The sequence below is a fragment of the Rhizophagus irregularis genome, chromosome 2, assembly GCF_026210795.1.
Source record: "Rhizophagus irregularis chromosome 2, complete sequence".
NCBI classification, from domain to species: Eukaryota; Fungi; Glomeromycota; class Glomeromycetes; order Glomerales; family Glomeraceae; genus Rhizophagus; species Rhizophagus irregularis.
The window spans coordinates 2419585-2438689 of record NC_089430.1 but is presented as its reverse complement, the minus strand read 5'-3'; the positions used below and the strand labels follow the sequence as shown (position 1 = coordinate 2438689).

At 29.7% G+C, this 19105-nt stretch overlaps 3 protein-coding genes across 3 annotated transcripts; 2 read left to right on the top strand and 1 right to left on the bottom strand.

Moving 5' to 3' along the window:
- Positions 1–11035: 11035 nt before the first annotated feature.
- Positions 11036–13536, top strand: OCT59_011901 (uncharacterized protein; the record flags this gene model as incomplete). Its single annotated transcript, XM_025309886.2, has 11 exons — positions 11036–11188; positions 11262–11419; positions 11487–11566; positions 11651–11715; positions 11776–11901; positions 11970–12141; positions 12223–12338; positions 12410–12669; positions 12743–12781; positions 12861–12967; positions 13046–13536. The coding sequence occupies 11 exons, from the start codon at positions 11036–11038 to the stop codon at positions 13534–13536; spliced, it is 1767 nt and encodes a 588-aa protein (XP_025188371.2).
- Positions 13537–13597: 61 nt separating this feature from the next.
- Positions 13598–14669, bottom strand: OCT59_011900 (uncharacterized protein). Its single transcript, XM_025312935.2, has 2 exons — positions 14325–14669; positions 13598–14244 (listed from the first exon to the last, which is right to left on the bottom strand). Exons 1-2 carry the CDS (start codon positions 14550–14552, stop codon positions 13867–13869), a joined length of 606 nt encoding a protein of 201 aa, XP_025188370.1. The 5' UTR covers positions 14553–14669; the 3' UTR covers positions 13598–13866.
- A 144-nt stretch (positions 14670–14813) lies between these two features.
- OCT59_011899 (uncharacterized protein) lies at positions 14814–18915 on the top strand. Its single transcript, XM_025312934.2, has 15 exons — positions 14814–14955; positions 15026–15155; positions 15223–15345; positions 15430–15568; positions 15649–15779; positions 15862–15956; positions 16041–16155; positions 16228–16757; positions 16834–16972; positions 17041–17184; positions 17263–17392; positions 17482–17761; positions 17837–17942; positions 18020–18123; positions 18189–18915. Exons 1-15 carry the CDS (start codon positions 14845–14847, stop codon positions 18804–18806), a joined length of 2895 nt encoding a protein of 964 aa, XP_025188369.1. The 5' UTR covers positions 14814–14844; the 3' UTR covers positions 18807–18915.
- Positions 18916–19105: the final 190 nt, after the last annotated feature.

Below are 19105 nucleotides of genomic sequence, written 5' to 3'. Positions count from 1 at the left end.
GGCAACTATCTAAACGACTTTGCTGACTCCTTGGCCAATACTGCTCATACTGCGTCATCCAGTATTTTAATTTCTGGAATGGACCTGGCCTCTGCCCATGATTTTGTCTTAATCTATGACAATGATGTTGTCTGTGAATCCAATCCACGGCACCTTCTCAAACAATATTATCAAATGCTGTTAATGCGTGATTTGTTAAATTTAACGCGATTTCACTTTATTTCTTTATTGTCATTTAATATAGATTATATTGTTGATTGGGAACTTACTTGGTTTACTTTAAATTTCATGCCCTCTCATGATGCATCCTTTACTCCTGACCACGCATCAAGACACTTAACCTTCAAATTCAAACTTTTCTTGGATGATTTGCCTACATTGGAAAAGCTTAAACGGACTCGACCAGATTTATACATGGATGAATTAACTTGCCATTCTTGTATCGACCGCATGGAAGACCTGATGCACCTTTTTATGTGCAAAAATCGTCGTCTACCTATGCAACAGATCCTTCAATCTTATCAAAATCATTTGCTTTCTAAACTTCTGGAAGCTAGAAACATGGCTGACATTGACCCTACTCCACTTATCGCTAAACTTACCTCTTTTTCATGCTGGTCCTTTTCTTCTACTAATTGGTCCTCCTATGCCCTTGTCCGTAGTTGTTTGCCTAAACTCTTTATTGACTTATTTGTCGATTTATCCATCCCAAGGAACTCTGCGATTAAGGTTATCGCTGCTATTCACAATAATTTTGTTCAAAAATTCAGACGACGAATTTGGAATCCGCGTTCTTATGATAAAAGTAGATGGGAAAATGCGATAAATATTACCTACAAGATGAAAACTACTCCGATGCCTTCTAATTTGCCTTTGTCAACGTACATACCCTACTCATCTTTACCACCTCTAACCCTACACGATTCATGTGACTCCGGAACCGATTGGTTGAAGAACTCGATGAAATATGGTTTGCCTTGGTTTAATCACTTTTCGGGTTTTATGGATCGTCTAACGGTGCTACTTAATAACAGCTTTTGCAGGATGGAGTGTCGATTTTTATAGTGGGCGCGCTATTCGTTATTTTGTTAGCATAGTTGCTTCTACTTTGATTGGAATATATCAAGGGGGAAGATCTGGGGAAATTTAGTGTAATGCGATTTTTCTTTTTTAGATTAATTTTTTACTTTATTTTTTCTTAGGAGACTATATAGCTTTGTTTTTAGTTAGTTTTATTTTTATATTTTTCTTTTTATTTTTGTAAATTGTAAAGTTCGAATAAATTTAATAAAGATAAAGGCTACTATGCCATGTTTGCCTGGTTTTTGACCAGTGTTATAGAAACAAATAATAATCAAACTACAAAAATACAGCGAAAATATCTTTCTTTTATGTGGTCAATCTGAACATTATCAAAAAAAATGTCCAATCAGTAGAAGGTAGATGTGAAAATATTAATACAAAATATAGTATATGGATATATACAAATTTATTAAGGTATTTTTAAATGATTTAATATTAAGAAAATAATGTATATATATTCGTTACTAATTTATAAGTTAATCGCATTACAAATTACTTAAATAGAATAAATACAAAAACATATAACAGTGTAATGCATTTTTTTAAGAGGTTTAAAAAAAACTATATAAAGACTAGCTGTTTCATAGTGGGTGGAAAAAATATAAGTGTTTTTTTTTTACATTGTTTCTTTTAATGAAAGTTAATCATTTTTTACTTAATAATTTATATAATAAAATATTCATTAGAAAAAGAAAAAAATTCTATATGTTATACTTTTAAATTTTAAGATTTTTCATATAAAAAAATTTAAAATTGAAATCATAAATCAAAATCATATGATCAGGTAATTTTCACCTAGGGTAAGCATTAAAATTTTCCATAAAATTATATCAACATAAAATTTCAGCATATTTTATATATAAAATTTAGACTTTTTCTATATTAGTATTTTTTTTTTTTTATATATTTTAGGAGACATCAGCATAGCCGGCTCACCAGAGTTACATGGAGGGCAAGCTACCCCCTATATACCACACTGGGAAGACGACCCAAGTTTATACCCACACACAGATGGATTGTAGTGTAGCAGGGTTTCTGATACAGTTATGCTACCCACTAGCGCCTGTCAGAAGTGAGCAACCACCCATGTACGGCAGATAGTATAACGGAGCAGACATCTAGAAGTCCTTCCATGATGGTTAGCTTAGAGGTACTGCAATACTAAGACTACTAATATGGTCTCACTCAAAGCCCACTACAGGCCACGATTACCATACCAGCCCACCATAGTTGTAAATCCCCTGGTAGTATAGCAGTGACTACCAGGACTGTAAGCTGCTAAGGATACTGGGATCACCCCTTTATTATAAGTAACCAACCCAATTACCCAGGAATCACCCACTAGTACGTCAAATTCACTGAGAAATCGAACCTGTAAGCCTACGAACGTCTTCAATCAGCCTAAATCTATTAGAAGGTAAATTACTGCTAAGACATTGCACTTGAGACTTTACCATCTATGAGGACCATCTAGCATAGTAAACCCTCACAGTAAAGTTTACCACACCCTACCAAGACAAGAGCTCATCCAGATGGTATGCAAGTAGTGACCATCCAGACAGGACAATAGGCTTCCCAATGGCCTCATAGGGAACGCTAGAAGGACACCATGATCTTTTGTTGAAATATACCACCGACCGGTACATACTAATTCACCATGATGTAGTCCAGCCTACACTAATCCCTGTACCTTCACACTATTGGTAGTAGTGTCTGCAGTAAAATTCTTTTAATTTATGTGATCAGCAGAATTGAACCTGCAACCTCACCATACTCAGGCTTCACGAGGGGACTTACGGACTAACCAATGAGCCAAGGGTGATCAACCCTTTTATATTAATATTATTTATTATAATTATTATATATAAAAATAAAGTAAATTACATTTTACACAAATTTTAATATTTTGTGATATTTTTTTTTAAAATATACATGAATGGTCTCTATTAAGAATTTTAAGTTAATAGATTATTACCTAATAATTATGTATTATGAATGTGTAATTTTTGTAAAATGTTAATTAAATCTCCAAATACAAGAGCATATGTCATAGGTCTTTATTATTTTTGTCAAACTTGTTTACATTGTGATACAGATTGCAATTATCAAACTTGCAAATGTAAAAAAGAAAAGGTTTCAATAAATACAAGAAGTAAAAAAAGAAAATTTTACGCTCAAATATATCAGCTTAATATGAATGAAAAATCTGTTAATCTATTAAAAATAAATAAATTAAAGTCCAATAATAATTATTATAAGTATGGTACAGACTTTCTAAGAAGTTTAACTATTCTACATATACCAAATGTCATGCAAAATTTTGGCGATTAGGTAAAGAAAACATCACAAAAAATACCTCTAAAATAATTCAAGTAAATATAAATCAATTTTCATCACTTTATATTGATAATTTTGAAGAAAAAATTCAAATAAATACAAATTAAACCTTATTATATGAATCAGAAGAAATTTAAATAAATTCAAGTGCTGATGATGATGATATAAATTCAACAAATAAAATAAAATTTATTGAGAAGTAGTGGATGGAAAGTGTAATGCTGCTAAATGAGAAACAATTATAGTGGATAATTTTTAGAAATTTAAAGGTAGTTTGGACAAGCTGATTCAAGAGCAATTTAAAGACCAGATAGTACTTAAAGAAGATTATAATGTTGCTTATAAATAAGAAAAAGAAGTAGCTAGTAAAAAAATAATCTATTTTACATATATCTTTACATATGGGCTGATTTGTCTACCTCTAATTAAAATATTAATTTTATTACATTTTTATTATACAAAATACTATATAATATACAGTAAATTGGGAATGAGTATTAAAAAATTTTTATTTAATGTTATTACAGTCAACTCTCTTTATAGTCACACATTTGGGACAGTCCATATTTGGTGATTATAAAGAGATGTGACTATATAAAAAATTTCTTATATTTGTATATCATAATTCCGGCCAAAAATTAACATAATTTTAGCCAGAATTATACTTAAAACTTTATTGTATCGTAACTTCGCCAATATTAATCGTAGAGATGATATATAAGTACTTACTGTTATGTAAATTGACGAAAATTAACGTAATTTTAGCCCAGAATTATCTTAAAACTTTATTGTATCAATAGCACCACGCCAATATTAATCGTAGAGAGATGATCTTACTGCCATTCGATTCGTCTTGATGAGACGGTTCTAATGGTATAAAATACGTCGAAATCCAATCACTAGATTAATTTCCGAAATTAAAAAAATATTAATGGTTTTTGTGTAATAACTCTGCCAATATTGATCCTAGAAAGACGATCTTACTACCATTCGATTAGTCTTGATGAGACGAATCTAATGGTATAAGATAAATCGAAATCCAATCACTAGATCAATTTCTGAAATTAAAAAATATTAAATGGTTTTTAAGTAATAACTCCGTCAATATTGATCACCGAGAGATGAGCTTACCACCATTCGATTCGTCTCGATGAGACGATTCCAACGAGCTATAAATCGTCTTTTTACAATCACTAGGTACTGAGAAATCTAGCAAAATGTTAAATGGCACAGTAAACGTAAATCAAGAAATATTATAATGCCGATGTTTAATATTTTGTTGAATAACTCGTCAGCCAGTGATCGGAAAAGGATAAAACTAGGGGTTGGTCACCCTATCTCGGTGGTTAGTCACTGAGACCCTCATTAAGCCTGAGTATGGTGAGGTCGCAGGTTCGATTCCCATGACCACGGAAATAAAAAGAATTTTACTGTGGACGCTACAACCAATAGCGTGAAGGTACAGGGATTAGTGTAGTTGGACTGCATCATGGTGAATTAGTGTGTACGGTTAGGCCGCACATTTCAACTAAGAGTCATGGTGTCCTTCTAACGTTCCCTATGAGGCCATTGGCATATGCGCAGTCCTGTTCTTGAGGTCACTACTATACCTGGAGGGGACTTCCTGTCCGGGTGGTCACTTCACGATACCACTTGGGGTCAGTAATGGCTAGATGGTCGTCCTAGATGGTAAAGCTGAGGGTGCAATGTCTTAGTGGTAATTAGACCTTCTGTTAGGTCTTAGGCCAACCAAGGTGTTCGTGCGCAGAACAGGTAGCATGGTTATGGGGTTGCCCGATTCTCCCCACTTCTTGGGTCCTGGTTGGTGATCCCCTGGGTGGTTCGATACCCACCATAAGAGGTGATCCTGGACAGAAGCCTGCTACTTCCTGTCCAGTGGTCACTACAAAGTATAGCGCAGGGGTGGGGTAACTGTCCTATCGGTGTTAGATAATTGCGGGCTGTAGTGGCTTTGAGTAAGACTTAGTACCTAAAATGGTGGTATGGAAGGGTACTAGATGGTTGATGTTACCTGTCGAAAGTCCTCCATGAAAGTAGATGCTCTCTAAAGGTCGTAAAATAAATTGAGTATCAGGTATCATGCAATGGATATAGGATGAGTAGGCGGCGTGTACCTAGCTTCAGATCAGCCTAAAATGGCCCGATAGGGGATGTCTTCTAAAGTGGTGCTGTTACCTGAGGAATTAAGTACTCGGTATAATGGTTGCTCAGTGAAGATGATAGGACACAGACCCGAGATTAGTCTGCCATAAGAGGCAATGGGTGGTACTGGCCGTAAACGCTAAAGCGAAAGGAAAAGGATAAAACTACCACCATTCGATTTGTCTTAGTGAGACGATTCTAACAAGCTATGATACATCTTTGTACGATTATTAGATGCCAAGTTATTTAATATATTCTTTATATATAACTGTGATTATAAACGGTTCTTTTTAATATAAGATTTTTGAGGATAGGTGTGATAGCCGACTTATAGATAGATTGTGACTATATAGGATAGATTTTAATAATAAAGTGTTTTGAACATTCAACTGGTGTGACTATATAGTAGAATGTGACTATAACGGGAGTGACTATAGAGGGAGTTGACTGTATACTATAATTTGGTAAATATTTCTTTTAAATTAATATAATTTATATATGTTAAAAATTTATATCTTAACTTAAAACGTAAATATTTCCAGATCCAGTAATCCAATTGGCAAGCTCTTTTTTCGTTCATATAAACCAGATTAAGAGCTTTTCAAAGAGCCTAAATTTATACATAATAGATCAGTGGATCCCAAGACATTTGCATTTAAGCATGTTAAAAAGTTCGTACCTCAACTTTAAACGTAAATATCTCTGAATCTAATAATTCAATTGGCGAGCTCTTTTTTCGCCTATAAAGTCCAGAACAAGGGCTTTCCAACGAGCCTAAAATTATAGAAAACGGATCAGTGAATCTTGATATATTTGCGTTTAAAGATGGTAATACAAACTCTGATATAAAATAATTATTTTTATTGTTTGAAAATATCTATTATGATACCATCTTTTATATGATATTTTTATTATACTTTTATAAACATTTATAGCTACTAAGGCTATATAAATTTTTATTTTACTTTATATTTTATTAAAATATACTTACTTTTTAATAATATATGTTAAAAATTCCATATATATGAAAAATGGGTTTTTTCACAGCTTTTTTACATTTAGTAATTTAAGTTTCGTAAATGTAAATTTTGTTCAACTTATTATTTAGTCAAGTGATCATCAATCAGATGAATTTTTGGTATTACAAAACAATTTTGAGTAACAAAAATTGTGACAGATATCTGATATATGTATGATATATATGTAAGAACTCGATGTGTATGATATATGTAAAATTTTCTACATTTTGAGCCCGATATATGTAAGATTATATGTAGAATAGATCATTTTTTTTACCAGTATAAATAACTGTAATAAATGATATTAACATGGAAAAAGTTCAAATTTTTATATAAAATATATGCTGAAATTTTGTATTAATATATATTTTGTCTTAAATTTGATGATTCACAAAAAAATTTAACCCAAAAATATTAAAAATTCATGTAAAAAAGTGATTTACTTTATTTTTATAATTTTATATATAAATATAAACTGTAATAAATGATATTAACACCAAATTTTTATGCGTTGAGATACATTTTAACCTAAATTTGATGATTTGCAAAAAAAATTTAGTCTAAAAATATCAAAAATTCATGTAAAATGTGATTTACTTTTGTTTTACTAGTTTCAGAATTTTGTACATTTTTCGAAACCAGTTTTTAGTGTTGCTGCCTAAAACTTATTTAACAATAAAATTTAAAAATCTAAAAATTCAAAAACTTTATTTTTAACTGAAACTTTCTTAAACTATAATTAATTTTAGAAAAGCATAAAAACAGTTTAGGCAATTAAGTTTATTATAAAAAATAGTTTCATAGCAAGTATTTTTATTAGTTTTACCAAGTTTTAGAAGTTTTGCTAGATATTAAGTTTTAGTTTTACAACCTATATTACTCTAATAAATTTTGAAAATGCTTCTTTTAAAAAAGTAGATGTAATGAAGAGTCTATTATTGAAAGAACATCTATATAATATTTTTAATTTAGCTTTTATTTACATAATAATTATAGTTTAAATGACAAAGATAATTTATTTACAATCTATATAAAACTGTTTTTAATTATAAACTTATCAAATATCAATAACTAATTTAACAAAGATGGCTATATGAATTAAAAACTGCAAAACAGTATCTTGAATGATGTGAAATTTACAAACAATTCATTTAATACTTTTTGGAAAAATTAAATATGGCAAGTAATATTCCTAAAAGTTATCTTCAAAAGTGGAAAGTATTTAATAAATAGATAAACAATATACAATTAAATTTACAAATTTGTTATCTTGTTAAATTTAAAGAAAAATTTTATAAACTAATTTATTAATTTTTAACTAGTTACAATTCAATTTCTTAGATTTACAGTCCAAATGGATTAGAATATCTTTCTGCTGAAAATCAGATACATGAAATGTTAAATATAGTATCAATATAAATAGAAAAACTTTGAAATACAGTCAACTCCCGCTATAGTCACTCCTGTTATAGTCACATTCTACTATATAGTCACACCAGTTGAATGTTCAAAACACTTTATTATTAAAAACTATCCTATATAGTCACAATCTATCTATAGTCACTATCACACTTATCCTAAAAATCTTATATTAAAAAAAACCGTTTATAATCACAGTTATATAAAAAATATATTAAATAACTTGGCATCTAATAATCGTACAAAGATGTATCATAGCTTGTTAGAATCGTCTCACTGAGATGAATCGAATGGTGGTAGTTTTATCCTTTTGCGATCACTGGCTGATGAGTTATTCAACAAAATGTTAAGCATCGGCATTATTATATTTCTTGATTTACGTTTACTGCGCCATTTAACATTTTGCTAAATTTCTCAGTACCTAGTGATTGAAAAAAGGCGATTAATAGCTCGTTGGAATCGCCTCATCAAGACGAATCGAATGGTGGTAAGCTCATCTCTCTGTGATCAATATTGACGGAGTTACTACTTAAAAACCATTTAATATTTTTTAATTTCGGAAATTGATCTAGTGATTGGATTTCGATGTATCTTATACCATTAGAACTGTCTCATCAAGACGAATCGAATGGCGGTAAAATCGTCTCTCTAGGATCAATATTGGCAGAGTTATTACACAAAAACCATTAATATTTTTTTAATTTCGGAAATTAATCTAGTGATTGGATTTCAATGTATTTTATACCATTAGAACCGTCTCATCAAGACGAATCGAATGGCGGTAAGATCATCTCTCTACAATTAATATTGGCGGAGGTACGATACAATAAAGTTTTGAGTATAATTTTGGCTAAAATTATATTAATTTTTGGCCGGAATTATGATATACTAATATAAGAAATTTTTTATATAGTCACATCTCTTTATAATCACCAAATATGGACTGTCCAAGTGTGTGACTATAAAGAGAGTTGACTGTAGTATCAACAGTATATTTGATATTTTTGGCAAAAAATTATATAAGACAAAAAATCTTTTACTTATAGATGTTTTTAATGAATTGTGTGAATCTTTAAAATCTGGAGTTGAATATGCATTAAATGGATTTGTGAAGTGGATAAAAGTTTGAATCCATTTACTATTAAGTGTTTGCAGATTGGATAGTAATTATAAATTAGATTATACTTGCATATTTTTACATGTATTTTATTTTCAATCTGAATTGAATTATCTTATTTTACAAGAGAAATTATACATTAAATCTTTGCAAGAAGATATAATAAATAATAATAAAAATATATTTGGGTTGCTTGAAGCATTATCTGACCAAGATTTTTTTGAATAATTTGATAGTTTTGCAAGCTCAAATAGGAAAGAACTATGGAAATAATTTCTATTAGTTTATGAATTTATAAAGTATCAAATTTATAGTGTTGTAATTTATTAACAACAATTTAAAGGTTTATTTAATTGCTATAACATTAAGGTAGATTTAAATATAAGCATAGAACTTTACATCAGGAAATTTGTTTAGGCGTAATTTAGTGTAATATTTCAGAGGTGATGTAAAATTTCGAAATATTACACTAAAAACGTAATATTACAAAAGTTTACACTCTTAAATTTGAATAATAATAGTAATTTAAGAATATCTCGCTATCTACTGATCCAATCAAGACGATCTATAGCTCATTGGAATCAGCTCATCAAGACGAATCGAATGGTAGTAACATCATATCTCTACATATGATAGATGACTTTCTATTAATTTAAAACTTTATTGCATACTATAAAGCGTTCTATCAACTGTAGAAATGCGATTTTACTACCATTCGATTCGTCTTGATGAGCTGATTCCAATGAGCTATAGATCGTCTTGATTGGATCAGTAGATAGGAGATATTCTTAAATTACGATAATTATTCAAATTTAAGAGCGTAAACTTTTTTAATATTACGTTTTTAGTGTAATATTTCGAAATTTTACACCACCTCCGAAATATTACACTAAATTACGCCTAAACAAATTTCCTGATGTAATAAGCATGACTTCAGATTTCTGGTTTAAATGGTAAAATTGAAAAAATAAATTCTAATAGTAGTAGTGTACCGTATAGCGCTGCATACAGTACCCCTTGTAATAATACCCCTTCAAATAGTATCAGGGTATTATTTAAATTCACATTTAGGTATTTTTTAAAAATACTCCGGTACTAATCAAAATTCAATTTTGAATAGTACCCAGATACTAATCATATTCTGACTTAAAACTAGTCAAAATGTATGTACTAATTTATTTAATTATAATAAAATCAATGTACCCCCCCTTCAATATACCTCCTTTTAATAGTACCTTCTCCTATAGTATCATCCGAGTATTATTCAATCTAAGTGGACTTTCTTAAATAGTACTGGAGGTACTATATATATGCAGCACTATATGGTAAAGTTAGAAAATGAACAAGTATAAGATATTTTGAATAGTTTTCTTATCTGGCAAAAATAAATGAAATTGATAAATTTTAAAAATTCATAGTTATAATTTAATAGAAAAATGTCTAAAGAATTACATTTAATATTATCAAAAGTTATAAAATCTATAAAGAATTTAAAAAATTAAATTTTTTGCAAAAGCAATTTTAATTAATAATTTATTAATAAATGAAAGTTTCAAAATTTTGCATAAAAAAATCTTCACTATTAGACACCCAGTGTTATATGTATGCATTTGCACGTGATAGCGTTAACGTTAACTCCGGCCAGTTCGTACGTATACCCAAGGAATCCAGCTAATTCTTTGTAATGTAGGCCCGGCAGGCCGTGGTAAATGCAATGTGGTACGGTAATCACGTGAATAATACGAAGTCGCGAAAAATTTTTGAAATTCGCGACGTTTTCTTTACTTGTATCGAATATCGAACACATTATATTTATATAAATCACCTCATGACAACAGCGAGCAGTTATATCTTTACGAACCCGTTATGTCCAAAGTCCATTTTTTGGACTAATTTAATGCTTTTAGGCTTCGACCCTTCGGTTCATACTTCATATTCAGCTATAGTTTTTAATAAAGACGTATTCACGAAAGGGCCAAGCTCCGTTAAAGCTATGGAACTAATAGTTTGGTTTTTATTTAATGAATTGGATAGTACGCAGACAAAGGACGTAAGCACTTCAGTATTTTTATTAGCTTTCCGATAGCAGACTATGAATATTAAATAATATAAATTATATGTAGAATTTTTTTGAATGTTGGCCGGTTACTTCTCTTGCAACTTCAGTAAAATTTCGCAACATTGCTTACAAATGGTTAGAAAAGTTAAAAAAGGAGGGATGTTTAGGATATACAGATATTATACTGAGACGAAGTGCATTTGATGAGTGTCAAGGTGAAAGGTAAATTCAAGGAAGTGTTACTCACTAGCTTCCATTTTTTTTTATTAAATATAATCTTTAATGATAGGTTTGAACGTGTTATAATGGCATTCTCGAATTATGTTATTAGAGTATCTTTAGATAGGGAATATCAAAACTATTGCCAAGGTGAGAATGAAACTTTTATTCTTTTAGGCGTAAAATGAGGAAAAAATTAATGCTTTTCTTTAATGTTCTTCATATACTTTAAAGTATTTCCTATTAATTTTAAAATTTTAAAGGAATCGGCTCCGGATTTATTAAAAACAATATTAAAGGTATTTATTTGTACTTAAGAATGCTCTTCTACCGTTTCTATTCTAATGATGGTTAAATAGGTTCATATAAAAATACAAACGGATAAATTTATAACCGAGACACAAGAACGATTAGATTGCCAAGAACGTTGGAAAAATTTAGCTAATATCCTGACAGATCGTTTACACGATATCACGGAAAGAAAAGTATTTATTTGTTTTATTCATATTTATATCAAATAATTTGTTATTTTAATTTTCAAAAAATCCTATAGAACCAATTGGAGAGAGATATATCTGAATTTTATAAAGGGAAATTGGTCCTTGAGACATTTGATAATTTATCGATAGAACAAATCTCTTTGATAAGATTACAAAAACTAGAGAATGTTCGTTTAACATGGAATCTGTGCTTGTCTTGGATTAAAAACAATCAAAATTTTATTGGTATGATGTCATGATGTTTTTTAGGTTGTGAATTGAAAATCGTAATGGAATATACATTAATAAACAAATAATAATAAATAGATAGTATTGAAGACATCATTTATGATCGTGCAAATAAGTATAGATTAGACGGACAGGAATTATTATTAGAAGTTCCTGACGTTATGATGACTATTTGGGAAAGATTTTTTCAGAAAGTACGTAATTAAATTACTTGTTATTTCTATTATTTTCAGGATTTTTAATCGTAATTTTATGAATTATTCAGGAACAAATAAATCCTTGCCAAGGGGGAAAAAAAGATCTTAAATCTTTATTAATATTATGGAGATTCTCTTTGAAAACATTAATTAAAAATAAATATGATAAATTCAAGAACGAGGATCTATCTTGCACTTTAAATAAACTTGAAGGATATCTGTCGGCACAACAGGAACAAACAAGAAGTCTTTCTTCGCTCAAAAATTTGTTGCGAACGCGTTTAAATGAAATAAATAAATCGATCAGGTCATTACGTGAAGATCTCAGGTGAATGTTATTTGTCATTCATTTTAAAAATTGATGAAATACTTTTTCAATTACGACTATTTAAAAATAATAGGTGGCCTTTGACGTTAGGTTATGACGAAGATATCGAAGGGTATATTAATATAATATGTATTTATCTTTAATTGATTGAGGTGCATAAAATTTCTAACGAACTATTATCTAAATTTAAGTCGAAAAATGTTTGTCATGCTCAAAGTACCATCTTTTAATTTTAAACACGACATATTTGATGATCAAATTGATGATAAAGTAATGGTTGAATTTAAGTTTGGAAATGGTATGCATAAATAATGGATTGTAACTTTTAACAATATCACTAATATTGTTGATTTATAATATTACAATTGAAACGTAGAATTTTCTTCAAGCTCTAAAATCGCTACAAAAAGATCTGCTCAACCGATTGAATTTAATAAACTGCAAGATACTACTCTGAAGCTTGTCGATATGGAAAGAGAACCAAAATTGATGACAAAATTATATAAGAAACATAGTTCTGCTACGAAGTTACCGGAAATGGGACCACACGATATATTAACAAGTGATATAGTCAACCATGTTGCAAATGAAGGAGATAGTCCATTAACTAATGCACCTCCCCTACAATGTTCAAAAGAAGAAGGCGTTGGGACTATACACAGTGTACATGATCCCGTGAATGCCATGGAAAAAGAAGGGTTCAAACCTAAAAAAGAAATCACGCGGACGCCACCTAAATCTGCTTTAAAATCTGAATCTGCTTCAATTTCAAGGTCAGTCCGTTCGGTTAGATTTGATATGACACAATTGATGGACGAAACGCTACCTGGAATGATTGATGAAAGCGAAAGTTATGAATGGGAATAATTGTTTTTCTAAAGTTTGTCTTAATAAGCATTTATAGAATTAAGCATTTATAGATTTCCATTTAAAACAGAAAATCGGGCTGAAATAAAATTTTATTCGGTTTCAAAAAAATGTACCAATATATATGTCGCAATTAAGAAATTAAAATAATTTAAAACAAATAATTTACATAATACTATGATTTTGCCTTTGTAGATATAAATGTGTATATAGGCATAATAATATATTTAATGTTTCAGATATCTGAATATTCTATCTCTAATAATTTATAATGCTAATTAATAATGAAAATTGACCTTAAAACGGAAAAAAAGTTCTATGTAAAAATAATCACTTAAAAAGTTTTCCCATCCAGTTTTTTATTGAATTTTTTGATGATTTTGAAGCCGTTATAGGTATTGTCGGAGTTATAGGTATTGGCTTTGGTTGTTTGGATGTCGACATCAACTTTGACGTAGATGCCGTTGATGACTTTGCGAACGAAGCCTCAAATTTTGAAAGATTACTAATTTTGTTATCCTTTTTTACCTTATCACAATTATGGTCAAGTCCCAGACGATGCTTGATACAATAATTTTTACCACAGTCTGAGCAAATCAGCGGAACAGGAGTTCTTGTTTTACATTTAACAAAAGAACACGCATTGAATGGTTTAGAAGAAGTTGTTTTTGGTGGAGGACGGCAGTCATTAGCTATATGCCAGTCCATCTATAAGAGAAAATATAAAAAGTAATTTATATTAAAATTATAAACTTATTACTTCATTAAAAACGTATATATAAACGCACTCTAATATTCGGGTCTTCTCCACGACTGACAGGAACAGGAACATTACAGACGGGACAAACAGGTACACGTTCTCCGTCACCACTTGGTGCATTTGGACAATTATGATCCTTTGTGTTCGAATGTTCGTCGCAATATTCTTGTTTACAATATTGACATTTGAAAGGAAGGTAATCCAGTTGCTTGCATGCAGGATTAGCACAATGACGGCCCAAGTCTGGTAACTCCATCCGAGTTTTTTAAACACAGTTTCTCTGAAAAGTATTTGCCAAAAAAAAAATAAAAAAAAATGTTAAAATATATTTTAAAAAAATAATGACATTTGTAATTTTCTTAAGCTTACATATACATTACAACGTAATATTTCGAGAAGTATGAAGATCTGTGAAAAGAATTCCGATCATGTGACTACATTTATTTTGGGAATTATTATCATGTGATTACTGTTACACGAAATATTAAAAATGTGGGATTTGTTACCGAAAATTTTAGCATCGAATTTAACGAAAGAAAAGCTGAAAAATGAATATAGATGTCGACCCCTCAAAGGAATTAAACGACGAAGTTCCTAATGACTCATTAACACTGGGCCAATTAAGGAAAATTGTAAAACAATTCCCAAACAAACAAAAGGTAAAAAAAAAACTTCTTTTTGTTAGTTGATTTATATTGTAGTCATTAAATTAATTACTTCTACGAATAGGCTAAAGAAATTGCCTTTATCTATGCCGATAATGATAATCTCTCCAGTGAAATAGATGAATTTTATAGTTATGTTGAAATTTCGCAATGTATTGAAAACAAAAAAGCATTTGAAGAAGGATTCGACGAATGTAAATATTTTGAAATAAATCTTTTTCATGTTCTTAAATAAGTAGTCAAATTTTTTGTTTGTATTAGCTTGGGCTACCTGTACAATATCTGAACGCCGTACTTATATCGAATACCTGTTAGAAACTTTGGAATTAAAAGATCCTGATAAGAGATTTTTAACAGCAAAAAAATTGTTATATATTGCTCAAGGTTAAATTTATGAACTTATTTTATATTCCGTTAACTTATAATTATCCAAACTCAAATTTATACCATAAATAATTTAAAAATTAGGAACATTTGGAGAATCGACGTCTCCAGAACATCACCTCGAATTGATAGTTGAAAATAATAAATTGCTACGGAAGTGTGGGGCTCTACTATCTTACTTTCAAGCCTTGAAATTGGCCTGTCGTGCACATGATCATTATAGGTTTTGTTTTCAATTTATATTTTTCCTTGACTTTAGTTATTTTCAATTAATCTTAAATCGTAATATATATATATATATAGTCGACCAGATTTCATTTCAGACCGGCAAGCTTATATTGATGATATAAATACTGAGATAGGATTCTGTTTAACATTATTATATATGTTAGTTGAAGTCCATCGCGGAGACGATTCATTTGGCTCTGAGCTTGGTTTGTTCTTAATTTGAGTGAATTTTTGTATAATAATGGTTAAGAAATCACTATTAACTCAATTAATCTCAATTAATTGAAGTTGAACTTGATCCGCCAATGTCAGTGTTCCTTTTTGAAATCATCGCATCATTGCGAGAAAAAGAAAAGAATGCCAAAGGATATCCAGTTAAAAAGGTAAATGTATGCTATTGATTATAAAAAAATGATTTTTTAAATAAAAAATTATCTAACCGATCAATGTTTTAAATAAATCTGAAGTTACTTCTTTTATCATGGAAAGTTGTTTTAGTAAGTCTTGGTGGGTCAAATGATATCCAAAAATTAAAAGATGTGGTTAGGTTAATAAATGGTTTGGCTCCTATTCATAATAAAGGTAATGTTATATATGAAATTTAATAACGTATCTGGAACTAAACTTATAGCTATTTCTTTATATTCTTTGTAGAATTCTTAATAAAAACTACTCCAATTGATTATCATACTTTTCAAAATGAAGTTACCCAAAAATATCCAACATACGTACCACCTCCTTGTCCTGTTATTCCTATGCCTCCTATTACTACTAACCAGTTTCCTTCTAATGTTAATAGTAATGATATGTCAACGCAAAATAGCTCTTCAAACAACAGCACTACAAATAGTAACTCGTCTAAATCACGTAAACAACAATTTCAAACAAATCAACGACAACCTTTTATTTTTCCATTCTCAAAATCTACACCGACAGTACCAAAATCAATACAAGAGGCGGGAGATTTGTATTTGAAGTTTATGTATACAAGTTTAGGGACTTTCCAATGTTGGAAAGAGAAAGAAGAGATGAAAAAACAACAGTTTGGTCTCACCAATAATGAGACTTTATATGATGAAAAAAATATGATTAACTGTGAAAAGGAAATGTCAACCGGAAGTGATATGGAAGCACAAGTGACAAAAAAAGATAGAGAAAAATTGGATAGGATTGAACTCCTTTATGTATCCTTTTAATTTTTAATTTTATGTATAAAACCACCAATTGTTTTACCTCCTTAATTTTATCTCTTGCAATTAGAGGTCGATTTTACCGCATATGCAAAATATTGTTATCGTGCTGCTCAAATTATTGCTTGCAACTGTTTCATCCAATCCAAATAATGTCAAAGTAAATGATAATAGTGATAACATCGCGAAGGAGAGCGCAACGAATAATGGTTCGTTTAAAAAATAGAAATGTTTTCTTGTCGCATGGGCTAATTTGTGACTTTTGAATCTATTTTAGTATGTTCATCTTCCGACGGTAATAGCGACTCTTCACCGGGCGGAAGTAGTATTGAAGAAATTGATGTTACGAGACATCGAGAAATCACATCTAAGGCTGTTTCAGCAATATTGCTGTTAATGCTAAAACATTTGAAATTGTCTCGTATCCTTTTTTTTAGTGAAATAAAAATTTCTAATAAATTAGTCAAAAGTTTTATTCTTAATAAAAAAAAATTTATAGATATTTTAAAATTTGAATATGTTTCACAATTATTAGTTGACTCTAACTGCTTGCTTTTAATTTTAAAAATGTTTGGCTTACAAGATGTAAGCTTGACTATAAAAGCTAAAAATGAAGTTGATGACTTGAAGTAAGTGTAATTGAATTAATAATGTGTTACAAATTGAATATTTAACATCATTTAAATAACGAAAAATCTTCTATTTAATAATTGTTAAGTTTCTTTCGGTATTGTTCAAATATTAACAATGATAAACATAAATCAGGAAAGACATTTGATAATAATTTATCAGACAACAAGAATATAAATATTCTTAACGACAATAAACGGATGGATGATTCAAATTTAGATGATAATAATGACAATAATGATGCCATTGTGGATTCAGATTATTGTTGGCGAAATTTTTTTTCCGCAATAAATTTCTTGCGTATTTTACAAAAATTAACCAAAAAAAAGACGCACAGAATATTATTATTGGTGCAGTATAAATCTTCTGTAAGTATTTATAATTATATAATCTACTTTAGCAATTTTTGTTTAATAATGCAGACTTGCTTCAAAATATTATAGGCTATATTAAAAAGAATTTTAAAAGTATCACATCCTTTATTAGAACTATATGCTTTGAAAGTTCTAAAGAATCAAATTCCATTTATTGGTAGAAAGTGGCGTCAAAGTATGGCCCTTTATTTATAAAATTATTATTTAATATTTTTAATTGAATATAAAAATAATATCATTTATCAACAACAGGCAATATGAAAATAATTACTTCTATATATTTGCATTGCCGGCCAGACTTACGAGACGAATGGATTGCGTCATCTGACGCAGATGCTGAAATTGAAGATGCTCTGGTTAGTAATAATACTCAATTAATCTAATTTGTTAATTTTGTTAATTGATAGCTTTTATTTAATAGCCCCAAGAACAAAACCTTCGAGCATTAATTAAGTTTTATAATGAAAGAAATTATATGACACGTGATTATCAAAATGGATTTCTTTATGATAACAGCAGGAATTCGCCTGATATATTCCCTCCATATCACACGAAACCTTTAAATTACGTAAACTCAGCTTACATTACAGATGATATCATGTTAGATGAATCGTTTTTGTCAAATTGGGAACAATGGCTTCAAGACGAAGTATACAGCTTCTCTCTCACAAAACCTCATCTAGATATTGTAGATGAATATTACAATGATGATATCTCCCTTGCTTTTCCTACTGCGGGTGATGGATCAGAATGGGATACCCCTATTACACCACCGATCGAAGGACGAGACCCTTTCACCTCGCTCGAATGGGAGAATCTTACTTCAACAGATATAAAAACATTTGAACAAAGTTTTAAAACTAACGGATACAAGTTATCTTATAACAATGATGATATAGAAAGGAAAATGGAAACTGTTACATTAGATGATGATAAAGATACAACTTATTGCTGGCCCGATGAGATCCTAGGTCCATTGGCTCCTAATGAAGTTGAAATATGGCAACCAACTCCATACCAAAGTGATGCTGAAGACTAAATTATTATAATCATTCTTTAAATTTATTTTGTATAGTTAATACTTCCTGTATAATGTTTTTCAGCAATAATAATAAAAAATATAAATGATAAATTTATAAATATTTTACAATATCTGATATCTAATTAATATACGTAAAACACTGTGTAGTAAAAATATTTTGGGCGGAATTATGACCGAAAATATTTTATGTTACAGTGCACGATGATCATTACTCCAAAAAATCAACAAAACAATGTTTCGATAATATATATAGTCTTTCTTTCGTTACTATTAATAAAGATATTTTTTTTTAATTG

What these genes read in the sequence shown, in the direction of transcription:
- OCT59_011900 (XM_025312935.2), bottom strand. Translation starts at nt 14,552, where the DNA reads ATGGAGTTACCAGACTTGGGCCGTCATTGTGCTAATCCTGCATGCAAG. An exon ending in GAGAAGACCCGAATATTAGA is followed by an intron (nt 14,245 to 14,324) that starts GTGCGTTTATAT and finishes TTTCTCTTATAG; the next exon opens with ATGGACTGGCATATAGCTAA.
- OCT59_011899 (XM_025312934.2), top strand. Translation starts at nt 14,845, where the DNA reads ATGAATATAGATGTCGACCCCTCAAAGGAATTAAACGACGAAGTTCCT. An exon ending in ATAGGATTGAACTCCTTTAT is followed by an intron (nt 16,758 to 16,833) that starts GTATCCTTTTAA and finishes TCTTGCAATTAG; the next exon opens with AGGTCGATTTTACCGCATAT. An exon ending in TGGTAGAAAGTGGCGTCAAA is followed by an intron (nt 17,943 to 18,019) that starts GTATGGCCCTTT and finishes TATCAACAACAG; the next exon opens with GCAATATGAAAATAATTACT.